This window comes from Crocodylus siamensis, chromosome 3, assembly GCF_052110815.1.
Source record: "Crocodylus siamensis isolate JL-2025a chromosome 3, ASM5211081v1, whole genome shotgun sequence".
Taxonomy (NCBI): domain Eukaryota; kingdom Metazoa; phylum Chordata; order Crocodylia; family Crocodylidae; genus Crocodylus; species Crocodylus siamensis.
The window spans coordinates 221971170-221998502 of NC_143397.1; the positions used below are offsets into that span (position 1 = coordinate 221971170).

A 27333-nucleotide genomic window follows, 5' to 3' on the forward strand; every position below is an offset into this window, starting at 1 on the left:
TGTATTTACATATTTCTCTAAATCAGAAATATATGCTTTAAAGGGTACAGCAGTAATTTGAGATGAATTGGTGTTATGTCTCAGAGTGACACCAGCAGTTCATTTTTACAAAATGAGCTAGATGTAACTTCAGGTTCTACATCAACTCTTCAGTCTTCTCAGTCAATTTCTGTTACTTTTTCATCCTTTAAAAATGTCTTTATGTATCATGTTGGAGTATATAAGACCCACCCAGAAAAATGGGAAGCCAGCATTTGAACGGACAGTGAAGCTGACTCTATATAAAAGGGCTGTCAAATGTACAAAGTAAAGCCACCTAAAAAGTAGATGAAAAAATTTTTGTGATCTTTTTCAGATGTGGTGACCTTACATTGCTCCTTGCAACAACCACCAGACCAGAAAAATTCAAGATCTTTTTAAATTGGTGTCTCTGAGACATACACTTTTCTAGTGACATTTGAGACATGTATTTCATACATTAATTGGCATGTGTATATGAATCATAGAAATAAAAGCAACCTAGGTTACCTTTTGAATACTATTTATATATATATGTCTTAGGTATTTCTATAGGATTCATTACCACATTACCTTAGCTCTTAAGAGTAAAAATATCTTTAAAATTCTGTTAATTTTGACTGTCATTTTATACCTTATTATATCACTTGCTACAATATCAGAAAATAACGGGTCTACAAATTACATTAAAATAATTGAACTCAAGATTTTTCTAGCAGCCGCAGACTTTTGTAGAAATTATTTTAGAAGATGTCAGACAGTCATTTCCAATACTTAATGTCTAAAGCTAATCACCGGGCTCATCACAAATCCTAATAGTGTAATGAAGGGGAGCAACTAGGGCAGAAACTCTGGTTATTGCCTTTTGGGAGGGAAGGGCCATGCCACTTGCCATAAGTTTTGTAGCAGTCAGCATTGCCCTATGTATGACAGCTGCCACAGGTTCAGAGGCTGCCTGCTATACCTTTAGGGGGAATCCTGTGAGCCAGATGACTTGACTCACCATACTGGATCAGGCAGTTGTGTGGGACTGATCCACAGTCTGATGCAGGGGAGGTCCGTGGACATAATACAGCAGTGAATTTGACTCCCCATGCTAGATCCAACCCATGGATGAGACCAGTGTGCTGGCCTGATCTGGCCTGTGAGCTGCTCCCATGCCACTCATCCACCCTCAGGGCTGGATGGTTTGGGCCCTACTGCTTTAGACCATAGAAGTCTGTGCATGGAGAATATGTCTTCTGTCTGCCAACCTAAATTTTGCGCTATACTCAAGAGTATACTCAATACAAGATCCCACTAGACAAAGCTGAATTACCACTCAGTTAGATCTCAATAACACCTGATCGACTCCTGTTGCTGCCATTAGATATATTCAGTGTAGCAAATGGTGTATTCCCAATTCAAACTAGCATTTATCTTCAGCTTCTTGAGTGATGTCCTTCACGAATTTTATATCATTGGATCAATTATCAGTGGATCAATTCCTTTGATAATCCAAAAATAGAATAGACTACAATGTCTCTAGCTTTCTTCTGTTGGAGTTGTCATTAAATCTTTATAACTGTAATTGCCATTTGAACCTCTCCATTTTTGAGAAACCTTCCGTAACAAATCACTCCTAGGCACTTGACTTGTTCGGCCATGCTATTTTTCCTGTTAATGAACAGAAAAAGGCAAAGGTTGCTGAGTTGTGGGACACCAGCATGATATTTATCATCATTAGCTTAAAAAAGAATAAAATGTTCTTGATTATACATGCTAGGAAAAATTGGAAGTGAATTATGTTTATAATTCATTGATGCATGTTTCAGTCACCGCTTTCTGTTTATTTTCAACATACTAATTGCAAAAGTAATTCATCTCAAGAGTTGATTTATACAGCCATTTAGAGAAGTTATAAACACCACAAATTGATTGCACAGGTAGAAATGAGAACCTCAAGTATTATCCAGTCTGAATTCAACTAGTAACATTTTACATCAGTTTTAGTAATTTAGAGCATCTCTGCACTGCATACAGGTTTAGAAATGGCAGATCACAGATACCTTCATGTTTATAGGGGCCCCCTTCCAAGAATGAGGTTTTATTTTGGCATGGGTCCTGTTGATCAAAGCTGAAGCTGAACTCAGGTGCTTCAGTGTGTTCCTTAACTGTTGCTAGAATGGGTATCTGGTCTGACTTCAGTTTCCTGTGAAACTTCAGGACACACAGGACTCGTGATATACTCACCTGAATTGTGTTGTACAGGGTAACACGGGACCATATATAAGAGCAGATACGGTAGAATGTAGCTCCAGTTGTGAAGATAAATGAACATTACAGATGAAATGCAGCGTTAGATGAAAACTAATTGAAGTTTAAAAATGCCCCTATCTGCTGAAATGTGGAAACCACTGAACATAAGCTGAAATATAAATTTCATGATCGCGTGTTGAAATTAACTTCACAATTGATGCTTACTACATAAATAGTAAATAATATTTGTATTTCCTAGACAAGGGAACTGGGTAAAAATATCTGGGCATACAATGATCAGGTGTAATGTTGTGCCAGCAATAGGTGGAGGTTTGGAAGCCTAGACACACCCAGTAAAGAAAAGGAGGTAAAGAAAAAAACATGATTAAGAAAAGATGTGGAGCTTTTAATTTTTGACAAATATGCAGCATTAGATCATAACTTATGGGCAGAGCTTGCAAAATCCATTCACCTAGAGCATATTTTTCCCAAGATAGGATTTGATTATTGCATACAAAAGACTGTCTTTCAAAGACACCTCAGTTTTGGAAAATTTTCATCTCCTAAATTGCTAAATTGTAACAAAAAATGTATATAATAGAAAATAGAAATTATTTTTTTCATTTTTGATTATTTTAACTGATAGTATTTAAACTAAAATTTAGTAAAAGGGCAGGACACTAGCACAGCATTGAATTTGAATGGGAACCCTGAAGTGTAACAGACCTGGGAAATATCTGCAGTTAGAATGTAAAAGATGAGGGATTTTGCATACGGTTTTAAAAATGACTTCAGTCTAAATGAGATTTCTCTGTTTTTTCTTACTATGTAATCTACAAATAGATATGGTTGAGTAAAAATCTGAGAGAAGTGTTCTAAAGCCTGCCATTCCTTTGTCAGTATTTAGGTAGATTCTAACCAATCAGTCCTTCTTTGGACACATGTTAGTATCATTTGTTGAAACTGGACAGTACATTGACTTGTAGTATAGAAAAGTGCATTTGCTTTGGGTAGTCTGATTCCATAAGAATGAGAATTACTGAGGTCAGACATCTACAGGCCCAGCCCTAATTCATCCCTGTTGAGGGGCTCCACAGGAATGGCCTACCACTTTAACACTTACTGCCTTGCTCCAGCTTACCTGAGAGTAGACGTAGTTGCTTTAAATGATACTAGCAGTACTGGCTTTCTTTGAGCCACTCTACTAGTGCATGGTTACCTTAATGCAGTGGTCACACTCCCTTAATTCCTCCTGCTGTTCTCTGTGGCAGCTCCATGTCATCAGTGAATTCCTGTACATCATGGGAGCCTGCACCTACCTACTCTAAGTAGCAGCTTTGTCAGCCTCTTTGGATTGCTAAAAGACGCTCATCATCTAGCTTCTAACGTATGAATATTTCTGTGGATTTGTCTAGATTTGGAAGAGATTGAAATCAGGTTGCGACTGACTAATGGGGTATCTCAAATTAACCACAAACTTTTCTTTAGTTGTAGTTCCTATTTGTTCCCTTTAAGCTGGTTGAAGATGGCCTTGTAGTCTAAAACATAACTTGAGAAAAGGTATATATACAATGCTAAGTTTAGGCATTACAAGTTTGTGCTCCTTAAGGAAAAATATTTCTGGTTTTATGCTTTGAAATCAATATTTACATTTAATAGTGTAAAACATCTGCTATATAGCAAATATGATTTAACTCTTACTGGATATGAACTTGCATTATTAAGGAAAATAGAAATGAACAAATATACTTTGCTCATTTGATCTGATTGTATTTAGGGACTACATTAGAGAGCAAATCTTGCACATACTGTTGAACACAATTCTGTAAATTTGAAACACACATACGGTATATATATGTTTGGTAAATTCAGACACATTTAATACGTTTAGTGGAAAGTATTACAGCACAATAGTAAGTGATATATAGTAGTAATTAGTCTACATTTTAAAAGTTTGGACTAAGTAATTTTGTTTCTACCACTGAGGAATCAGTGTATCAACTCTTGAAGCCACTACCTGGCTCCAGCATTCTAACATTAATAAACTGGTGAAAAGCCTTAGCTAGTGATTTGGAAAAAGCTCCACCTGAATGTAGTCACTTCTTATAGCAGTCAATGTAGTCACTTCTTATAGCAGTGGGTGAGAGGACAGGAAACGTATTTCACCACCCACATCCAGCTCCAGCACCATCTCTGCCTCTCTCACACTACCTTCCTTTCTCTTGTCTGTGTTGTTTCTCAAGAATGTAGAGATCACCTCTTCATGTCTCATTCCTCCTACTCCTGGTTCTCACACAGACCAGGATCCCAGCTTCACTCTCTTATGCATCATTCACCTTCTCTCATAGTACTTTATGCTGGATCAGACCATGGTAGAGCCAAGGGTTGCTTCTCTCCCACGTTCAGTCCCCCCACTTCCCATGCTCTTCTCTTTTAAGCAGCACAGAATATGACTCGTATGTTCTTCTCTCTTCGGTTGCTATCATCTACGCTAGGGACAGACAGTCAAAAAACCCATGCCTGAATTGATTTAATCTTTGAAGACAAGTCTGATCTGCGTAAATTGAACTGATTTGCAAGTGAACAAACATTCACTTATAATTCCAGAAATGCAGGCACTTGCCTGCAGTGGCTCAGGCTAGAAGCTGTGGACTGCTGGGGGGGCCTCCCTTTTGTTCCTCAGCAGCCTCAAGGCTAGAGGGAAGCTGACTTGGGGAGCATGGCCGGCCCTGGCAGGCTGCTAAGTATGATTGTAGAGGGGTTTAAACCCCAACCCTGGCCTGCAGGGACCCCAGCCATGCTGTGCTGGAGTGGTGGGGGGGAAGCAGCCTTTCCCAGACTTGTCCCTGAGGCCAAACACTGGCTGGGCAGCACCTCAAGTGAAAGGGGGTAGCAGGGGTTAAACTCCCCTGTCTCCTCTCTTGGGCATGGGAACCCCAGCCAGGATCTTCCCAGATTTCCCCCCTATTCCCTGGTTGTAGTGGGGAGGTCTGGCAAGAGCCAGCTGGCATAGCCCTGACATCTGCCCAGGGTTGGGGCTGGAGCTGCAGGATTGAACTAGGCCGGCGAGCAGGCACTTTTGAGGGTGGACACACAGGGGCTGGCCTGGGCTGTATTGCAGGGGCTGGGCCTCTGGCTTGGGCTGTGGGGCACAGGCAGCAGATGGCCAAGCAGTGGGCTGCCTGGGCCAACATGGAGGCACCAGCACCTGGACCCCAGGAATTGCCCACTGCAGGGGCTCTCAGTCCGTACCGTGCAGTATCCACTGACTGCAGCAGCACCACAGCCTGTGTGCTAGCCAGATCTGGAGGAGCTCTTCTGCCTCCCTTGCCTACAGCTGCGGCTGCTGTACAGCTCTAGGTGGGCAGGTGTAAGATATAGTCCCAAAGCTTCGTCGCAGTGCACGGAGCTCTGGCTCCAGCTCTGGCTGCCTTCCACATGCTCTGCCTGCCTGGCACAATGAAAAGCTTCCACCCACCCACACAGAGCTGCACAGTGGTGGCAGTTTGGGACCAGCTCTTGGCGGAGATGCAAGGGTGCAAGCCTGTCATGCCCCTGAGAGTGGAAGAACCCTGGCAGACCCCAGTCCTGACCCCCAGTGTGGAGGTGGGAGGTAAGTGGGGCCCGCGGTGGGAGGGCACTAGTTAGGAGCAGGAGGCAGCTGAGCAGAGCCCACTTCCCCCCCCCCCCAGCCCCTACTTAGCTCAGCCTCCCAGGGAGCTGCACAAACAGATGAGTTCTGGGCCCCAGCATGCAAGTTAGCACAGGAGTTTGCTCAGGAGGGCAAGCAGGAGAGGCACAAGGTCCTAGGCAGCAAGCCAGAAGAGAAGGATCAGCATCAGCACAGCAGTAGCCTGGACTACCAGTTGAATGCTGGGGATGTGCCACACCCCAAAGATCCCCTCCATGGCTGAAGGTCTTGTTTCCTCCCCGCCCCCCAACCAGTACCACTGAGGCCTCCACCCAGACAGAACCCATGGTTCTGGCCCCTACCCAGATGGAGCCCCTGGGGGCTGCCTGGCATGACTACAGGCAGCTGGGATGAGGAGCCATGACCTTTGTGAGGTATACTCCACATTGGAGTCTATGGAGTGCCAGATGGGGAGCTCCAGGCTGTGGTGCAGAGGCTATGTGCCGTCAGGGATGGCGAAGAGATTGACTCTTACTGCCAGGCTCTTCACCTGAAGAATGAAGAGGGAAGAACAAGAATGGCTGACAGGATGAGGGTGGACAAGAGGAGTTCTTCTGAAGTCCAGCCAGGGGTCGCTTGGAAGAAGGCCATTGGAAGAAGGTCATCTCTGGCTCAAAGGCACACTGCACCAGGGTAATTCCCCCCCCCCTTGGATCTTCACAACAAGTATGAACTTCTTGCAGCATCAGTAGAGTGAGCAGAATCGCTAGCTCCAGCACTTGAGGGAGAAAAGCAACCTGTAAACACCCCTAAGAAGAAACGCAGAGTGGTTGTTATGGGAGACTCCCTTTTGAGGGGGAAGAGGAAGTCATCTGCCACCCTGACCCCTTAGCCCATGAAGTCTGCTGCCTCCCAGGAGCCCATATCTGGGATGTAGCTGAGAGGATCCTGAAATTTGTCCAGCCCTCCAACCACTACAGGGCTCTGGGGGCAGGGTTCAAAGGGTTGGGGGTGCAGGTAGTTTTTTCCTCAATCCTTCTGGTTATGGATCATGAGCAGAGGAGGGAGAGATGAATTGAAGAAGTCAACAGAAGACTGTAGTGTTGGTTCCATTGCAAAGGCTTCAGCTTCTTTGACCTCAGAGAGAAGGGCAGCAGTTTGTTGAAAAGGGACAGCCCCCACCTCACTCCAGTGGGGAAGATGCTTTTCTCAGCCAGAATAGCTGACTTGCTTGACAGGGCTTTAAACTAAGAACGCTAGGGGATGGGCAAACAACCACCTGTGCAAGCCCACAAGGTGACAACCACATAATCAGCAGGTCTTGAGACACAAGGGAACTCAATTCTACCCCAGCCCAGTGGCAGGACTCTTCTAGGAACATAGGGAAGCCTACAGCTTCTCATGGCAGGCTTACCTGCCTGTACACAAATGCCAAGAGCCTGGGAAACAAACAGGAGTAACTAGCCCTTCTGGTAAACAAAAATGAATACAATCTCATAGGGATAATGGAGATCTAGTGGGACTCTACCTATGACTGGACCACAGATATAGATGGCTATATCTTGTACAGGAAGGATCGTGTTGCATGAAAAGTCAGGGTGTAGCTGTCTATGTGAAGAACCAATATACTTCCCTACAAGCAGAGATTGGCATCCAAGGAGGGCGACTTGAGACCCTCTGGGTTAGAATACAGGGAGAACATGGTGAACTGTAGGAGTCTATTACAGACCTCCTAACCAGGAGGAAGAGCTTGACAACGAATTCACTAGGGAACTGACAGAGGCTGCACACTCTCGATGCATGGTTGTCATGGGTGACTTCAACCACCCTGACATCTCATGGGAAGAGCACTCAACGAAATCTTATCAGTGATGAAGCTTCCTCACCTGCACTGATAAGCTCTATTGGCTCAAGAAGTCTGTGGGCCAACAAGACATAAGGCGATGCTGGATCTGTTACTGGCCAAAGAGGATGGTCTAGTGAGTGACCTGAGGATCTAAGGGAAGCTTGGAGACGGTGATTACGAGTTGATCAGTTTCTCTATCCATCATACAGCTGGCAAATCAGTCAGTAATACAGAAATCCTCGAATTTAGGAAAGCTGACTTTCACAAGATCAGGAGGTTGGTTGTCAAGGCCCTGAGAGTCCATGATCTGACAGAGGAGCCCACGATGAGTGGTTGCTCCTTAAGGGCGTGATCCTAAAAGCACAAGGGAAGTCCATTTCAGCCCATATGAAAAGTAGCATAGGGGCTGGGTGGCCCCCTTGGCTAAATAGGGAACTCAGGGATCTCCTGTATCTGTAAAGAGAAGCTAACAAGGGCTGGAAGTCAGGCACCTGTAGGAATTGAACTAGGAAAGCCAAGGCTGAAACCAAACTCAAACTGGCTATGAGAATCAAGGACAATAAAAAGTCCTTCTTCATATATGTGAGAAACCAAAAAACAAACAAACAAAGGCAACATGGAACCCTTGCTAAAACAAATGGGACAGCTTACAACCAACACCCAGAAAAAAGCTAATCTCCTTAACAATTACTTTGTGTCAGTTTTCCACCAGTCCAAGGGGATCACCCTGCCTGACAGGATGCAGGAGTACCAAGGCAAAGGCAAACATACACCTATAATTGCCAAAGATCTTATGAAAAAAACATCTTGAGATGCTGGACATCCACAAATCAGCTGGCCTGGATGGAATGCACCCAAGAGTGCTAAAAGAGTTGGCCAACATCATAGCATAGCCAATGGCGAGTCCTTGTAGTGGGCAGCTCCTGGACTTTGGGCCTGCTAATGCCCCTCTGAGCTGGTCCGGGCAGCCCGCTTCTCAGACAGCTGCCACATGTCACCCAGCCCCTGTGTATCTGCCTTCACTAGCACCTGCCAGCTGGCTCGGTTCAGCCCCAGCCCCACAGCTACAGGCAAGGCAGGCAGATGGCAGTGCCATGGTGCCCATCTCTGGCAATGCCCCCACCCCTGGAGTGGGGAGGGGGGCAAATGCCTGATGGGCTGCTACACCCTGGCCAGGCAGACCTCCACTGCAGTCCCCTGATGGGAGAGGGAAGGGGGGAATCAACCCCTTTCCTGATCCTTTCGTCTTAAGGGGCCATACCGGCTGACATCTGGCCATGCCTGTGCCCCCAGCTAGGGAGCAGAGAGGCACAGCCCAGGGCTGCAAAGCATGCTGGGATGCTGGGGGACTCTGATTTAACTTAAACCAGGAAGGGGTCTGGACAGAAGTTCCATAAACCCGTTTGACCCAAATCAGTTAAGTTTGATACTACATTTAATCAGGTTTATCTTATACCAGTTTCAAAATGGCTGAAACTGATTTATGTGCACTAGACTTATAGTCTGTTACAAGTTTAAACCAGTTTCTGATCACTTAAACTACTATGTGTAATTTCTGTCCCTAGTCCTATTGTCCACCCAGTTCTTCCCCCTTTCAGACTTTCTCTGACTGGGTGTCTCATCCTCTCTTCACAATCTAGCTTATTAATCGTCTATGACTTCAGCCTCCATATTTACAACTATCTGACTACTTAGCTGCATATTTCCTCATCATCGCCTCTTTATTCAACTTGCAACTCTGTTTTTCTCATTAAAAGGGCTATTCATTGGACATAGTTGTCACCAAACATGGCTTATTATCTGATCTATGTGTTGCTGAGTTTCCCCCTCTCCAACCATCATCTCCCTCTAGCAGCATTTTTTCAACAGACCTCTCCTTCTCCTCACCTTGGTATTGAACTTTTCTCTGACTCCCAGTGTCCCAACATTGAAAACTTCCATCTTCTTTCAGTTCTCTTCCTCCTTCTGTTTCCCATTTTTGTACTTGTACAGTAGCTTATTTTCTCTGTCATTTTTTCTATCCTTTTGCTCTTACTTCCCATGTCAAGGTCTGACCTGCCTGCAGGTGGTGTAGGAGGAAAGGGAAGGGAAGCCATAGCTCATCCACTTGCTCTGCACCAGCTCTCAAGTTATGTAGCATGTCTGATGGAAATCTTATGACCTGGTTGACTTTCTCCACTACAGATGTTTCTCTTCCTTCAGTTCCATTGTTTTTTCAGTTGAGCCGTATTACTACAACAACTAAACCAGTACTGTCATTCCCAGCCATAGCCTCAGACTCTCTTTTCAAACCCTCTAACCAGAACACTTGCTTCAGTGACCTACCCCATTTCCTGATCTCCATCACAGACACACTCATTTCTTTCCTGACCTCTCTCCATATACTCTCACTCTCATCCCATACAACACAAGCATGCTGTAATCTCTTCAGCCATTTAAAAAGATCATGACCTCACTTACTCTACCCCTTTGTCTTCTCTTTTTCATCTTTGAACTCCCTTCTCTCTGGCCTTGATAAGTGCAACTTGTTCTATTCTTGTTCCTCCATCCCCATGAGTTGGAGAAACTTAACTCATAGGTCCAGAACTTCTCCAGTGCACTTGTATGTGTGCTATGTAAGTTATGGTAAGGAAGAGCAGTTCAGTAAATGTTGCACTCCTCAATTCTAACTCTAAAGGGCTTGCATACCCTACATACTCCTAGAAGCAAATGTAGTGGTTTAGCTTATGTTTACTGAGCAGTATTCTCCTTTTAATGTTCAGTAAAGACAGGCTGTCACCTTCCAAATAGGGTCTTTAGTGCTTGCTATTTGAGGCAAATAGATCTTCTTGTCCACCTTTTATTTAGAAAGGGAAATATACAAATACAGCCATTGACATGACAATTAATATTGATCGTTGCGATTAAAGAATGTAATATATTTTTAATCATTATATAATTTACGTTCATAATTAATGCCACTTTTTCTGGATTATTTAGCATTACAGTTGAGCTGTAAGTGAATAGACTTGATTGTGTTACAGTGGGTCTCAGAATTATGCCTATTCAGCAGCATGTAGTAACTGGTTCAACATGAGCTGTTTCTTGTATAAACATACAAAAGGCCTGACCCAGACTAAATCAATTTAAAAAGACAAACATTGAAGCTATGTTTCCTGTTACATGCTTAAGGTCTTCTTTCGTTGCTTATGATCTTACTGTATTATTGACCAACTATTGTAGTCATTAATTTATCCTCCTACACCACCTGCTGAACAGTTCAAATGGAATGGTAGAGTTATTTTCGGAAGGGCAAAGTGATTACAATTATAACTCCTACTGTTCATTTCAGCTTTTAAGCTGCTTTTATGCTAGAGGCAAGGAAGTAATATGAATCTTGGCTTATTCTTTTTCCTGATTTCAATTGCTAGAAGGGTTTCCAAAGCTGGAGACCTTAAAAGGGTGCAAAGTTCATGAAATCTGAATGAATGTTCATTCAAGAAAAGGTCAGTTCTACTACATTTTAACTTATTCTGGTCCTTCCAAGAAACACATTTAATGAACTCAAGGTCCTATTCATGTAAATAATAGGCAGAGAAAATTTATGTCTATGTTTATATGTACATAATTAATTTGAAAGTGTGAGGAGCTGTTTTTAACTCAGGATTTAGTTTCAGCAATTAAGGTCACTTTTAAGAAAAATATTACCAGCCATTACTGTGCAATCCTTTGTGTAGTTTCATAAAAGTTCTACAGTTGCATCTCTGCTGTTACAGGTATGATAATGATTATCTTAACTCAAATCACTTTTATAATATTTTTTTCATTACTGATTTACAAGAGCCATCACTAATCTACTTTTTACACATGCTTTGTGTAGAAAGTTAGACTTCTTGGTCAACAAGAGTAGAATCCTGGGCATTTTGCTTTGAGTAGAAGACTTAAAATGGCAATGGCCAAGTAATGCAAGCTAGAAACCATAGAAAGATAACCCAAATACATACACCCATTTAGAAGAAAGAGCTTGGAAAGCTGAAATACTGAGAGATTTCCTGGAGTGATGCTATAGGGCAACAAATAAGTACATATTACTGTGTGATATGGTGCCACTATGGTATAAAGGAAGGCAGCCATGGTTTCATATTGTATCCTTGGTGACAACACAGCTGGGATATTTAATGTCTCATTTTAACAAAAAGTTATTGAGAAAGGGAAAACAGAAATTGAAAAAGGATTAATTTATAACCCAAGAATGGATTTTTATAATTATAATAATCTGTCAGCCCAACAAGGAATTGCAGAAAACCTAGACATAAATATCCTGCTCCAGAAAGCTTGTTGGCCAGGTCATGATTAAACAGAATGAACCTGAAGGAGGCAAAGCTAGATTCATTTTACTGGCTTGAGTGTTATATGTTATAACAGCACAACTGTGCTTTGGCTGTTATATGTTGTTAGCTGTTGCTAAATGGGGAGTTGTACATGCCACATCACAGGCAGACTTCATCTTCATTGACCCCTTTTCCTAGGCTAGATACAGACAAGTCAAAAATCTTGAGGCTGAATCAATTCAACCTTTGCAGGTTAATCTAAGATTTGTAGATTGATCTGATAAGCAAGTGAACAGACATTCATTTTTGATTCAGGAGATACAGGAGCATACATGTGGTGGTTCAGACCAGAAACCAAGGGGGCACTAGAGCATGCCTCCCTGTTTGGGTGGAGCAGGCAGGTTGAGTCAAGGCTGGCCCACCCACCCTGCGAGAGGGGGAGTTTGCAGGAAAGGTGCAAAGCATCCTGGGATACCATGAGACTGTGAGTGAACTTGACTCTGGAGGGGAACTGGGATGGAAGTTCAATAAACCTATTTAACCTAAATCAGTTCAGTCTGATACTAGATCCATCCAGGTTTATGTTAAACTGGCTTTGGGCATTTTTGAAAGCAGTTTGTCCACTGAACTTCTGTTGTGTTACAGATTTGAATTGGTTTCCAATCACTTATACTGGCTTATGTGTAATTCCTGTCCTTAGCCCTAGCCTAAGCTTGCTTGATGGTTGGCAAAGATGCTTTCCTTTTACTTGCAGAATACAAAGGAACATTCCCAAAAACCTACACTTGTTCTCCTTTCTGTCACTGTAGTATTGCAAAGTGTCACAGGATCAAGGAGATGTCCTGTGACTAATGGACGGTTAAGGAGCTGCCAATCACCAGAGGCAGCTCAGGTGCCGGTTGCTGCAGCAACCAGATAGGTCAGGTGACCAGAAGGGGGCAGAGCCGGGCCTTATAAACTGCCCAGGCCTGAGCCAGAGGAGCAGTTCCTTTCTGGTGGCCGCAGGAGCAGGAGCTCTGCGGCAGAGCTGAGCGGCCAGAATTGGTGGTTGCAGCCTGACTGTGCTGACCGGCTGCGATGATGCTGGGGACAAGAACACCCTAAAGGGAGGTAGGGTTGCAAGCCCTAGAGGGGCTTGGAGTTTACTTTATGAGCGGGGAGGCTCTGTGTTGTTTATGTTGTAGCCAGGTGGCTCGGGTTTCAGTTGTAGTTACCCCAGAGGACCGGGTGAGGCTGTAGGGGTGAGAGGAGGCCTCACGGGGATTCCCCAGCAGCTTGGGGGTTCCCGGTGCCCAATAGGGGCACAGTGCCATAGCGGGCACAGCATAAGGAGTGCCGGAAAGGCACTCGCCATGTGGGGTTGTAGCCCCAGCCGCGAGAGGCGCAGCACAGGCCCCAGAGTGGGGCAGCGGGCGCGAGTGGCACGGCACAGGCCCCAGAGTGGGGCAGGTTCTGATTATTAGGAACCCAGTAACAGGGGGACATTGCCCAGTAGGGTCGGGGAGGCCAGGTAAGTCTCTGGCCGCCTGAGCCCAACCCAGTATCCACTAGTATTCGGACATTACCCAGTGGGGTCGGAGAGGCCAGGTAAGGCTCCGGCCGCCTGAGCCCAATCCGGTATTCACCAGTATTCGGACATTAGAGTGACTAGCAAAGGTTTTGGAAGATGGCCCAGGTGGCGTGATAGCCTCGGGAAGTTGGAGACTGGCGTTGGGGCGTGGTGAGCCCCAGGCCCAGGGGCGCCAGGGAGTGGACAAACTCGGGGTTGCCGGAGAGGGGCACCAGGGTTGGACGAGCCCAAGGGGTGCCAGTGAGGGCCGGTCGGAGGACCAGGACAGGATAAACGTCCAGGAACAACTGCAAGGCTTGGGGCATGCTAAAGGGGAGGTTTGGAGGCACACATAGCCCTTAAGGCAAGGGGTGCACAGAGGTATCCCATACGGAGTAGGGGCAGGGACATTCACACCGTTCACCGGGGGGATAAAGGCAGCTTCCCATACAAACCTATTTATCATCAAAGTTGTGGCGGGCGAGAATCCGAGGGTGCTGAGTCCACCTTACGTGACGGTAGGGGGCGCTAGGGAGTACACGGCTGCTCCTAGACCCCACTCCCTCACACAAAGGTATAGGGGGGTTTTTTCTAATTTTTTTTGTCACTTGAATAACAAGAGCCTAAGGAAAATTGTGTGAAGTAAAAGAAAAGAAACTCTTAACAATATTTGAGGCATACCAAAGAGCAGATTTACAGGGAGTCCTTTTCCAAAACAAACTTGTGTACCTTGAATACCTTGTTGTCTGTCTCCTGTTTTTCACTTTAATATCTACATTACCAGGTAAATGTTTTTAGAAGGAAGAACAAATAGAATAAAAATGACCTTTACCCTAAGCAGGTCAAACGTTCCGTAAGTTTTTAGGTCATATACTTGCAGCTGCATGGCACCTTTCGGATGTGAAGTAATGAAAATTAATTTTATCCAAAACACATTTGTCACTTGATAGTCCTCTAAAAATAGACCATAGGAGCAACAGAAGAAAGAGTATGCCAGAAATAACTTTTTTTACTTTAAATCTATCTGTAAATTTATGTAAATAAAATGGAGATAACATAATTATTTGTATTGTAATTATACCCATTTGCAGTTTTTGTTTCCATATGTTCTTGGTTGCAAAACAAAATTCAAGTGTTCCGTCTCCTCAGCTAGGGACAGAAGTTACACATAAACCAGTTTAAGTGATCAGAAACTGGTTTAAACCTGTAACAGAACAGAAGTTCGGTGCACATAAATCAGTTTCAAAACGACTGAAACTGGTTTAAGATAAACCTGGTTGAATATAGTATCAGACTTAACTTACTTGGTTCAAAGCTGTTTATGAAACTTTTGTCCCAGACCCCTTCCTTGTTTTAAGTTAACTTGTTTAAGTTAAATCACAGTCCCCCAGCATCCCAGCATGCTCTCAGGGGTAGGCTGTGCTTTCTCTCCAGAGAGCAGGGCTAGCACCTCCTATCTGCTCTCTAGCCTGAGCAGAAGGAAGGGGGCTCTGTTTGGTTCTGGAAGGGACTCTTCCCCCTCCTTCTCTCCCTCACCCTGCCACTGTGGGGCTGGGAGGGGGTTGTCTGAAGGCTTCCCCACAGAGTGGGGAAGGGGACTCCAAGTACAGTGCTGGTGAAGGACTCCTTCTCCTCTCCCTTCCCCCCCACCACTGCCATGAGCCTAGGAGGGGGGCTGTGTGTAGCGCTGCCCAGCCCTGGAAGGGAACTCTTCTCCCTGCTCGTCCTCCCCCCACTCAAGGCAGGGAGGCAGGGGATCTGTTCAGTGCTGATGGGAGACTCTGCTCCTGCCTCCTCCTCCCATTCCCCGCCACTGCAGGGCTTAGCCTCCCTGTCACTGAGCTGGGTCCCACCCCACAGCCCATCACGGCCTGGCTCTGCCATGTGCCTGCTTCGACTGGGACTGAGTGGGACTGAGCTGGGCTGCAGAGGTGGGGCCAGGCCAGGCAGCACTGCGCACAGCCCCACCTCCCCATGCCCAGGCTGGGCCAGGCCAGGCCAGACAGCAGTGCACAAAGTGGCAGCATTGGAAGGGAGGAAGGGGAACGATTCCCTTTCCAGCAATGCACAGTGCCCCAGCTCCCCACCCTGCAGCTGTAGGGGAGAGGGAGGAGTGGGAAGAGTCCTTTTCTGAGGCCAGCCAGTGCTATGTGCCCAGAGTGCTCCTGACAGTTGGGGAGCTGCCGGGGTGGACAGAGTTCTCCCCTCCTCCTCCTGCCCCCCTAGAGGGGTCTGGTCACACTCCCTCTTTCCCCACCCTCTGAACCTTGCAGGCCAGCGTGGGGTTTTAAACCTCTCCTCAGTCTTATTCAGGCCTACCGGGGCCTAGCTGCACACCTTGCTCCCCACCCCCCATCAGCTCAGCTTCCCTGTGAAAGGAAAGGGAGGGTTGCTTTAGCTCCCCTAGGCTTCTGGTCTGAGCCACTGCAGGTATGTGCCTGCATTTCCGGAATGAAAAGGGAAGGTCTATCCACTTGCAAACTGGTTCAGCCTTTTCAGGTTAGACTAACCTCCAAAGATTGAATCAATTCAAGCTCTGGCTTTTTGAATGTCTGTACCCAACCCTTAAAAGTAAGGACTGAAAAATGAGCTTTTTACAATTTCATTGTGGAGAAGGGGAAAGGAAGGATTTTGCTATGCCAGTTCACTAAATTACCTTACATTGTATTTATTTTTGTTAAAGAAATCTAAACACACAGACTTAACAGGATGTGTAATTGGTGCTTTTATTTTTATTAATATTTCCCAAAATATATACTTCAGTCTTTATTTGGATTAAACAAGGCAAATAAGGCATCATACAACCTCATGTCACTTGCTAATTTGTAATAAAAGTTGCATGTATTTATGAAACTGTGCCTTGCAAAGGAGATAAGTGACATCATAGTTCCAGATTTAGATTTATCTGGAGAGAGAGTTGACAAGAGTACTCCTACACTTTAAAAGATCACAAAATATTTTAAATATTGCTGGCCATATGCAGTATACATATACAATATGTACAGTATACTTTTTAAGTATTTAAAGTCAGTACACAGTTGCTCAAAACAATATGTCCCTTGACAGTACACATGGATACAAATGCTGTATTCATATTTAGGCCACATACAGACATTAAGTTTCTCTTCTGAGAGGAAAAATAACCTGGGAAGCGCCAGGGTTAAAACACTCCCACATTCTCTTCTATGAGAAGCTACAGCACAGTTCTTCAGCATCCCAGGGTGCCTTGTTCCCTTCTCCCCACTCCCAATGGGATTGTGTGTGTCCTGTTAGACTCTGCAGCTTCAGCCAAGCAGAGAGGAAAACATGCTTCCTTTACAATCCCACACTGTGCAGCAGGGAGACATGGGCTGATTCTGAGCAGTCTGGTCAGCCAGTCAGGGCTGCCATGTACACTACTGCCATCTGTTTTCAGGCAGACCAGAGAGTCTACAGAGCACACTGAAATGTATGCAAAAGCCCCCCTTAACAGTGCAGCAGCAGGACTGCAAACTCTGTTCTTCAGGGACTCAGCATTCAAATGTCTGTTCAGATGTCTCCAGGTAAGGTTTTCTACCAGGAAATCAAACTTGGGAGAATTCTCCCAGATAATTTGAATGTGTTTGCAGACCCTTAGTTCAGTTTCTAACATTGATTTAATATTTTTGCAATATAATTATTATTAAATTATATTCTTAAATTGCACTGAAGAAAAGGAAATTAAGGCAGGTCATAAGGGCAAGTTTCAAGTACTTGAAAGGTTTCCATAAAAAGAAGAGAGAAATATTGTTGTTTCTTACCATGGAGGAGATGATGAGTTAGTTGATTTAAACTACAGCAAAGCATATTTAGTTTAAAATGCAGAAGAATGTTTTTTAACCATCAGAACATGAGTACAGAGGAACAAGCTGACAAGTTGGAAGGTGTGGAATCTCTATCACAGAAAGTTTTCATGAATAGATTGGATAAACATCTATCTAGGCTGATTCAGGAACATCAAATTCTGTGTCTGCAGGACTAGATGACTCTTGAAAATCCCAGGCAACCCTCTGATACTGTAGATGTTCAGATGTTATAGGGACAAGAAAATTGTAAAATTGTGTGTGAAATAAAATAGAAAATCAAAATGTATATGTGAATGGTAAGCTCAAGCTTAAAATATGTCATATAAAAATTCATAAGTCACAGACTACAAACTGGAATTATCGTTCCTTTGAGGGAATGATTAGAGATAATATCCAGGTTGCCTTTTTCTAGTATATTTTAAAAATAGTGTTAAATCCAATAATATGTTTTTACTACGTTATAAAATGAAGAGTACAGAAAAATCTAAATGGCTTCAAGATAGAGCAGACAGACTTATTCCCCATAGATGTTAGCTGAAGAAAAGTGGTGGTCCATTAATCTCCTTTTGTGGGGGAGGAGGGGAGCCAGCGGCCCCCAAAACCCCACAATCCAGAGCTAACAAACCTATTTTACGCCCCTCGGGGCAAAATGCCAGGGTGGGGACACTCACCGTCCACAGGTACACACAGAAGAAAGCCAGCGAGGCTGCCCGGCCCACTATAAAGGAGACGCCACTGACAGCTCAGGAGGAGGGACCGGAATGGAGCGGCAGCGGAGCGGATACCGGCAGGAGCGCCTGGGCGCGGACGCAAGTAGCCTGGTGGCGCGGGAGGACCTTTTGGGGTAAGGGTAATCTCCAACAGGGTTCAGGATCCGGGAAGGAACCAGCACACCCCGGACACTGACTGTTTTGAGCCAGCTGGAGTGGCTCGACCCGGCAGGAGCCAGCTGACCGTACTTGCTCTATTAGAGGGGCACTTACAGAGGGTAAAAGTGCCCCAACTGAGAGTGAGAGGGGCCAGTGGACCCCGTAAGCCCCTCGAGCGAGCTGAGGAGTTAAACGGAGGCTCAGAAGAGGGTATTAGCCCCACAGCGGACAGGGAAGGACCGGGGAAGCTCGCGAAAGGCCCAAGTGGCCCCAAGCTCCGGGAAACCCCTGGCTGTCAGTATTAAGTTGTTTCCTTATTTTTCGGTTTATGGACCCCGGGTGGGATACCTGGATAAGGGGGTTGACCAGATTGTTGCTCACATTATGGAGGTACAGGCGAGGGTGTAGGGGCAGAGGAGCCCTCGACAAAGTGGGACCCCTAGGACCCAGGAGTCTCGCCTTCGGATTGACACGTGCCGGATTATCAACACTGAACCAGGAGATCATCAAAGTCGTGGCAGGCGATCCGGAAGCATTCAGCCTACAAAGGAGCAGTTCCTGGTGGATTACCCAGAGGATGGTCCCAACGCAGGGAGGCGGAGGTTACGGCAAGAACCAACGACATGGATCCATCCCCCGACATCTGGTGCATTGGCCGGGAAACGACAGCGGCTTCCTAGCTGAGATTGAGGAACCCGGATGGAGCACCAACAGGTAATCACAGTGACGGAGTCACTGCAGCAGGCAATGAACTTAATGGCTCAAGTTTTGCAACAGCAACAACAGCAGGCTATGAGGCAAACAAGCATACAAGAACACATGCTCCAACAACAGGTGTGGGTCCAGAGAGGTCCATGGGATTTCAGGATGCCGAAAATGTCTAGGGAAGATGACCCAGAGGCATTCCTTGAAACATTTGAGTGGCCTTAGCAGCCAGGGTGAAAAGGTCAAAATGGGCTGGCCACCTAGGAGTCCTGCTGATTGGACAAGCCCAAGCCGCATACAGGGCAATGTCCAGGGGGGACGCGCAGGACTACGACAAAGTGAAGTCCGAGATCTTGAGGCGGCTAGATATTACACTGGAGCGACACCGCCAGGCCTTCCGAAGGGAGAAGTCAGGGGAGGCAAGGGCCTCTCGCATCTTATGGCAGCACCTGGCAGATGAGCTGGACAAGTGGCTTAGGCCTGAGTCGGCCTCAAAGGAAGAGATATGTGGCCAAGTCCTCATGGAACAATTCATATCGGACTTAGACGAAGATACACAGAGGTGGGTGAAGTGCCGTTGCCCTGTCTCGTCAAGGGAAGCCCTGCGGTTAGCAGAGCAATTTGATATGGCTCAGGGCGACTGCTGCAAAAGCAGTGGGACCAAAGGAAAAGTCTCCACCGCTAGACAAGACAAGGAAAGCAGGGGAAACAGAAGGGGGAGCCCCACAAGTCTAACATGCTTCCTATGTAGACGGAAGGGGCATTTCATCAAGAACTGCCCACAGGGACTTCGACCCAGGCCGGCCAAGGGCACAGAATCCCCCGAGGACCAGAGGAGAATAGAAGAACCAACAGAGACAGAGGCAATGGATTGTGGGGTCAGAGACCACGGAACTGAGGGAATCCAGCCCCTTCCTGAAATTCGTGTGTGGGTCGGTGGGCGTCCTGTCATGGCGGTAGTGGACACAGGCTGTGCCCAGTCCCTGGTGCGCCCCTCCCTGGTGGAGTGGCAACAGGCTCGATGATGTCCAGGTATACACATGCTATGCCTTCATAAGCAGAAGTCGTATGTAGAAAGACGGCTGCTGGACGTACAAGTAGGGGGTACCAGACAAGTGCCGGTGGGCCTAGATGAGGGTATCCTGTACCCCATGATCTTAGGCTGAGACTGGCTGGAGATCTATGAAATAATAACCACACTTCAGCAATACGAGGACCCAAGGGATGGCTCACCGGAACCGAGTCCGAAGAGACAGACGAGGTTGAAATGGAGGCCCTAACAAACACCAGCTGCTTCCGAGACACCCAGGAGAGCGACCATGAGCTGCTGCCGTTCCGGGAGATGGAAGCAGAGTGACTCGCCATCCAGGTAAGGCCCCCCAAACGGGAAAGGCCAATACCCAGGGTGCAACTGAGAAGAAGGTTATTGTATAGAATAAAGGCAGGCCGGGCTAAGGGAGAGGAAGTAGCCCAGCTAGTTATACCTCAGTCCTACTGAAAACCCCTCCTGAGACTAGCCCATAACAACCCTCTAGGAGGACACCTGGGGAAACATAAAACAGAGCCCCGACTTGCGCGATGGTGTTTGTGGCCTCACATGTACGAGGATATTGAGAGATACTGTAAGGCTTGCCTGGCCTGCCAGAAAGTAAGTCCCTACAAACCCCCAAAAGCGTCCTTACAATCAATGCCAGTGATACGGGAACCATTCACTCAGGTAGCATTAGATGTCGATCTGCTGCTTCGGAGCGCAGAGGGACATCAGTTCGTGTTGGTGTTGATTGATTATGCGACCCACTTCCCAGAGGCTATCCCATTGAAAACCGTCACAGGGCCCAAGGTGGCCAAAGAACTGATGAAGTGAGTGGCCAAGTTTGGGATACCAAAGGAGATCATAACAGACCAGGGAACCAATTTTATGTCAGCAGTGTTGGGAGCCTTATGCAAGGTGCTGGTGGTGCGGCATTTAAGAACCGCTATGTATCACCCTCAGACCAGTGACCTGGTAGAATGTTTTAATGGAACATTAAAGGGGATGCTACGGCGGTGCACCCAGGCCGAACCAAAAAAATGGAACTTGATGGTTCCGCCTTTATTGTTCACCATCAGAGATGCTCGACAGGCCTCATTAGGGTATTCACCTTTCGAGTTGATATTCGGACACTGGCCTCGAAGCCTGCTGGATGTAGTAAAGGAAGGGTGAGAGGCCGAACCAGATCTGGGTAGGGGAGCCTCCACACATGTACAGGAGCTAAGGGAGTGATTACAGGCAGTGAACGAAATGGCCCAGCAGAATTTAGGGCGGGCCCAGGACAATCAGAAAGAGAAGTATGACAGCCAGGCCAAGATGAGAGCGTTAAGGGTGGGACAAAAAGTGTTAGTTTTATTGCCCAGTTCGACCAGCAAGTTTGTGGCAAGATGGCAAGGATCTTTTACCATCACTAAGAAGTCAGGCCCGGTTGACTATGAGATATTACGGCCAGGGGCTAAAAAAGAGCAACAGATATGCCACTCCTTTAAGAGGTTAACATGGTATGAGCCAGAGGGCCCATTAATCTCACGTGACCCTGAGACGGCTGGATCCGGAACACCTACTAGTAGCAATAAAGGGAACGGCAAACCTGGGGACCAAATATCAGTAGGGAAACAGTTGCAAGATAACCAGCTCTCCCAATTGAAGGCATTAATAAGGGAATTTAAGGATGTCTTCACTGAGTAGCCCGGAAGAGCAGTAGGGGTCGAACATAAGATCATTACCAAGGAGGGACAGATAGCTAGGGAAAGGTGGTGCCAAATTCCCTATTATAAACTTCAGCCCATAAAAGAGGAACTTGGAAAAATGGTAGAGCAGGGAATTATTGCTCCTTCACTTAGCCCATGGTATAGTCCACTAGTCGCAGTGGAAAAACCGGATGGGAGCTTAAGACTATGTGTGGACTTCAGAAAATTGAATGCTATGTCCCAGTTTGACGCGTTTCCAATGCCCCAGGTCAATGAACTGGTAGAACGCATAAGGCAGGCAAAGTTTATTTCTACCCTTGCCCAACCAGGAGATCATCAAAGTCGTGGCAGGCGGTCCGAAAGCGTTCAGCCTACAAAGGAGCGGTTCCTGGTGGATTACCCAGAGGATGGTCCCAACACGGGGAGGCGGAGGTTACGGCAAGAACCAACGACATCGGATCCATCCCCCGACACCTGATTCCAATATCATCTTTCTAATTGTCTCAGCCAGCTTCAGTGATCCACTCAGTGGACCAATGAGTATTTTGCTAAATTTGTATGTCTTCTATGTTTCCATATTCTAGATGCAGGTAGGAATGGATTGAATAATAGACTGAAAAATGAAATAGGCTGAAACAGTAGAACCTCATTATATAATTCAGTCAAAATTGTTCTCTTTCTCATTAGTAAATTTTTATAGCAAAATCCTGTACTGTATGGTCATATTAGAAAGATTTAATAATTTTTACACATTAAGCCACACTGTAGAAAATGTATTTGTACCTCAGACGTTCTTAGTTTCATAGTTTGTAGGGTCGGAAGGGACCTGAGCAGATCATTGAGTCCAACCCCTGCCATGGCAGGAAAGAGTACTGGGGTCAAACGACCCAGCAAGGTGTTAATCTAGCCTCCTCTTAAAGACCCCCAGGGTAGGAGCCAGCACCACTTCTCTTGGAAGTTGGTTCCAGATCCTAGCTGCCCTGACAGTGAAGTAGCGCCTCCTGATATCTCGCCTGAATCTACCCTCTGCCAACTTGTGACCATTATTCCTAGTCACTCCTGGTAGTGCTCGGGGGAACAGGGACTCCCCCAATGCCTGCTGGTCCCCTCTGACTAGTTTGTAACAGGCCACTAAATCCCCCCTCAGCCTTCTCTTGTAGAGGCTTAACAGGTTCAGGTCTCATAGCCTCTCATAGGGCCTGCCCTGCTAACCCTGATCATGCGAGTAGCCCTCCTCTGGACCCTCTCCATGTTGTCCACATCCCTCTGATGTGCGGCGCCCAGAACTGGACACAGTACTCCAGCTGCGGCCTGACCAGTGCTGCATAGAGGGGGAGGATCACCTCCTTGAACCTGCTTGAGATGCATCTGTGGATGCATGACAAGGTGTGGTTGGCCTTCCTGACTGCATCTCCCAACTGCCGGCAATGACTCCAAGATCCTTTTCTGCCTCTGTACTGACGAGAAGGGAGTTCCCCAGCCTGCAGGTATGCTGCTGGTTCTTCCTCCCCAGGTGCATCACCTTGCGCTTGTTCGTGTTGAATCCCATCCTATTCTCATCTGCCCACCCCTGTAACCTGTCTAGGTCCAATTGCAGCCTATTCCTTCCTTTTGGCATGCCCACATCCCCCCACATCTTAGTGTCATCAGCAAATTTGAACAGGGTGCTTTTTACCCCCTTGTCTAAGTCACTGATGAAGATGTTGAACACCACGTGCCCGAGGACCGAGCCCTGTGGAACCCCACTGCTCACATCCCTCCAGGTCAAAAATGACCTGTCCACCACCACTCTCTGGGTGGGGCCTTCCAGCCAGTTGGCAACCCATGTGACTGTGTAGCTGTCGAGACCACAGTCCCCCAGTTTCTTAATGAGAACGGGGTGAGAGACGGTGTCAAAGGCCTTCTGAAAGTCCAGGAAGACTATGTCCACTGCTACCCTTGCATCTAAGGATTTGGTGACTTGGTCGTAGAAGGCCACCAGGTTGGTCTGACAGGACCTGCCTCTAATGAACCCGTGTTGGTCGCCCCAAAGCATAAACTCCCCTGCTGGCCTCTCATGGACATGTGCCAGAATAATTCTCTCAAAAAGGTTACCCAGGATTGAGGTAAGACTAACTGGCCTATAGTTTCCTGGGTCCTCCTTCCTCCCCTTTTTGAAGATGAGAACCACATTGGCCCTCTTCCAGTCCTCTGGCACCACGAGTGCTCGTACAGCCATGCCAGGGGTCCCGCAATGACCTCAGCTAATTCTCTCAGTACTCTAGGGTGGAGATCTTGTGCTATTCCTAGTTAAAGTAAAATAAAATAAAACAAAAGAAATAGAATATATTCCCATACTCACACTCTTTTTATTCTGTTATATACTACATTTGAACACTTTAACAATTATCTCAATTGAGCCGTTAGTATTGAGCAATTAGTGTAGTAGTAAAAAACACTATCATATATCTGTTACAGGGCTTTTGTTTGATTTCAGTAGTATATCTGCAAAATACCCTGGCTTCAAGTTTTAAATAGGGCTGATAGTGTTAAGTGCCTAAGACATACCGTGGGACTTGGGCACCTAATTCCTAGACACGTAAGAAACTTGGAAAATCCTAGCTTCTCTTTTTGTAATTTTCTAACTTTGCACAGTCTTCTGAAATCTCAAGTAATTAAGTAGGCACAAAATGCATCTTACTGTTGTAGGGTCAAATCCTAATGGTCTTACTAAGGGCTTCGTCACCCTCTCTCAGAATGGGTGGTATCTTACTGCTACATGAATGGATTTCTTTTTTCATTGGAGCTCCTCATGGACAGCATTCCCTCTAAGCTGCTTGATGTACATGGCTGTGTAGGTGCACTCATGCCGCTCTACCAGGCACACCTGCGCGGCTGCGTACACTACACAATTCAAAGGAAATGCTGCTTATGGAGACCTGTTCTTAAGCGCATTAATGTCAAAACAAAAGGTAGGACAAGGTACCACCCTGTCTGACTAGTTCAGAGAAACATGAGGTTTTGTAGAAGGTAACCTATTTTGTGAGATGTTATGAAAGGACCTTGCAGCATATGACAGTCAGTTGTCACTTATGAAAGTTCATACTGCTCTGAACTAGTCACTAAGATACCATCCTGCCCTACCTTCTGCACTGACATAAGACTAGCACGGCTAACCACTTCTCTATTCATTAAAGTCAAATGGAAGAGGCTAGTGGTGACATATAGGGGGTGCATGTGCACCCGCTGACAGTGCTGGTGCACCCCCTGACCATCTGTGCTCCCTGCTTAGGCAGTGGATCAGGGAGCAGGCGGGAGCACCAGTGTCCCTCCTGCAAGCACTGGCTAAGGAGTGGGAGCATTGGATGTAGCACTGTGGCTGCTTCCTGGTCAATGAGTTTTGCTGTGAGGAGCCCTCCCTTCCCAGTCGGTGAGATGGGCCCAGGGGGGACCCTGCTCTCCCAGTCTCTGACTGGTTGCTGGGGGGGGATGTGGCCCCCCTGAATAAGATGGCACCAGGAGCCCATTGGAAGAGACTATTGACTTAATAGATGTTGGCTCAAGCTTGTAGTAATGGCCAGACTTTTAAATAGAGGTGCACTGTGTTGCATCCCTATGATGCTATAATGGGTCTTATGCCAGGCAAGGAAACTAAGACACAGTTGTCCTAAACTAAACGCAAGTTCATTGAACCCTAACAGATACAATTCTAATTAAAACTGAAGTAGCAGTAACAGTTAAAAATTTTAGGTTTGTACCTAGTCAAAGCAGATGCTCACCACCCAAAATGTTGCAAACACAGCTTCACTGGTTGATCAGGCCATGAAGTCATGTCCAGGGCTCCTGGCTCCCATGTCTGATATCAAGACAGGATCATGGATTGGTGACAGGATCTCTTCAGGCTTTCTTCAGGAGTGTTCTGAAGAGTACACTCTCTCATCACTCTTTATATATCATATAACTTGCATTTCTTAAGACATAACATTAACTTGAGCCTTTCTCCTATTCATTTCAAGTCAGGGACAGTATTTTTCCATCTGCTTCTTTCACTGGGTGCAGATCTTGACCACAATTCAAGCTAAGCATGCAGCTTGAGCTGAGCACAAAGGTCAAACCCAGGCCTGAAGGCCTCTGGGTCCCAACAACCAATAAAGATTTTCTTGGCCAATACCAATAGCCGATGATTAACCAGCCATATTGATCCATGCTAATCCAATAACTGATGGCTCCTATCCACAGCCCTGCTCCCAGCAGTCTATGTTGCTGTCCCAGGCAGGCGGGGTGGACCCTTGTGTTAACAGCAGTACTGGGAGTGTTTGGAGCCCAGCAGCATGCCACTGCTTCAGTGCCAGTGGGCCCTACACAGTCAAGCTCTGGTGGCCGCTGGGGAGAAGCCACTTTTGCAAAGACGCCCAGTGGAGCAGAATGTCCCTCGTACAGTGCCTTACCCCACCCATGTGCAACCCAACATCTTTGCAGCAGCCCCAGTGCTCAGGCCCATGCTGTGCACGCAGTATTGTCATGGCAGCAGCTGCAGGAGCTAGTAACAATCCCTTTGTTGCTGAGCGCTGTCCTGTGACCGTTCCCTGGCACCCCCTCCTGCTGCTTGCTGGGATTTGTAGTCTGTTGCAGGCATGGGCCAGTGGCAGGGCATGGGGACCCAGACTGTGCTTGCCAGGGTGCTCTGAGCATGTGGCCATAATTATCAGATACAATGACCAAAAAACCCAATAGCTGATAATGTCATTTATCCTTTTATCAGTTCTGATCTGATAGCCAACCAATGTATCAGTGCACTCATACTTCTAAAGGTATTCAGGCAGCTAACTTCCATTTAAACCTATTGGAGTTCAGCCATCTCAATATTTGTAAGTATCTGGGCCTCAGTTCTATTACATAGAAGTCTTGTTGTGCCTAATAGGTGTTCTGCCTGATTATTACCTGCAGGATTTAGATGTAGTGTATAATAATCGGTAATGGAAATCTGTTTTTAATGGAAGATCATCTTTCTGTCATTTTAGAAGAGCATTGAATTTAGGAATACTTCGAGATCCTGGATCAGAGGTTGAAGACCGACAATACCAAATAGATCTGCAGTCTATCAACATAGGTACTGCACAATGGCATCAGCTGAAACCAGAGAAAGAAAATAGTAAAGGAGGGGTCCTGACAGAGAATGAAAGAAATTCTCAGAACCCAGCACTTGAATGGAATATGGCCAGTAGGTAGGAAATTGTTTTAAAATGTTCTTTTTTCTAGAATTTCCTAGGAAAAAAACACTAAAAATATAATCATGACTAGGCTACATATTTTTCTATTGTTTTTACTTTCCGTTGCAAAAATATTTTCTGTAAAATAGTGTTTTGAATTGTACATTTGAAATTGTTCTTGCACAGTAATTATCATGTAGTTACTCTGTCTCTCTCTCTCTCTCCCCACTATAAACTCCTTTTTGAATGGCTTATTATATGGCCATAAAAAATAACTCCAGGCTTAGACTTGGCATTCAAGGTCTCGGTCTAACAACAACAGCTTGTTGGGGTTTTTTGGGTTTTTTTATTACTTTTTCTTCCTTTGTTTGTATTTTCTCAAGGTTTGAATAAAACCAGTTTAGACATTTTTAAGCTAAAGGAAGACCAAGTA

The 27333-nt window shown here is 45.9% G+C and overlaps 1 protein-coding gene across 4 annotated transcripts in view; it reads left to right on the plus strand.

Annotated features, from left to right (window-relative positions):
* The window catches only part of VPS13B (vacuolar protein sorting 13 homolog B), an 883845-nt gene that overhangs the window by 584985 nt on the left and 271527 nt on the right, over positions 1 to 27333 (plus strand). For all 4 annotated transcript variants that reach the window (XM_090040420.1, XM_090040419.1, XM_090040417.1 and 1 more), the window contains one exon: positions 26712 to 26915. In XM_090040420.1, coding sequence (XP_089896546.1) covers positions 26712 to 26915 — 204 coding nt within the window. The remainder of the gene's footprint in view (positions 1 to 26711; positions 26916 to 27333) is intronic.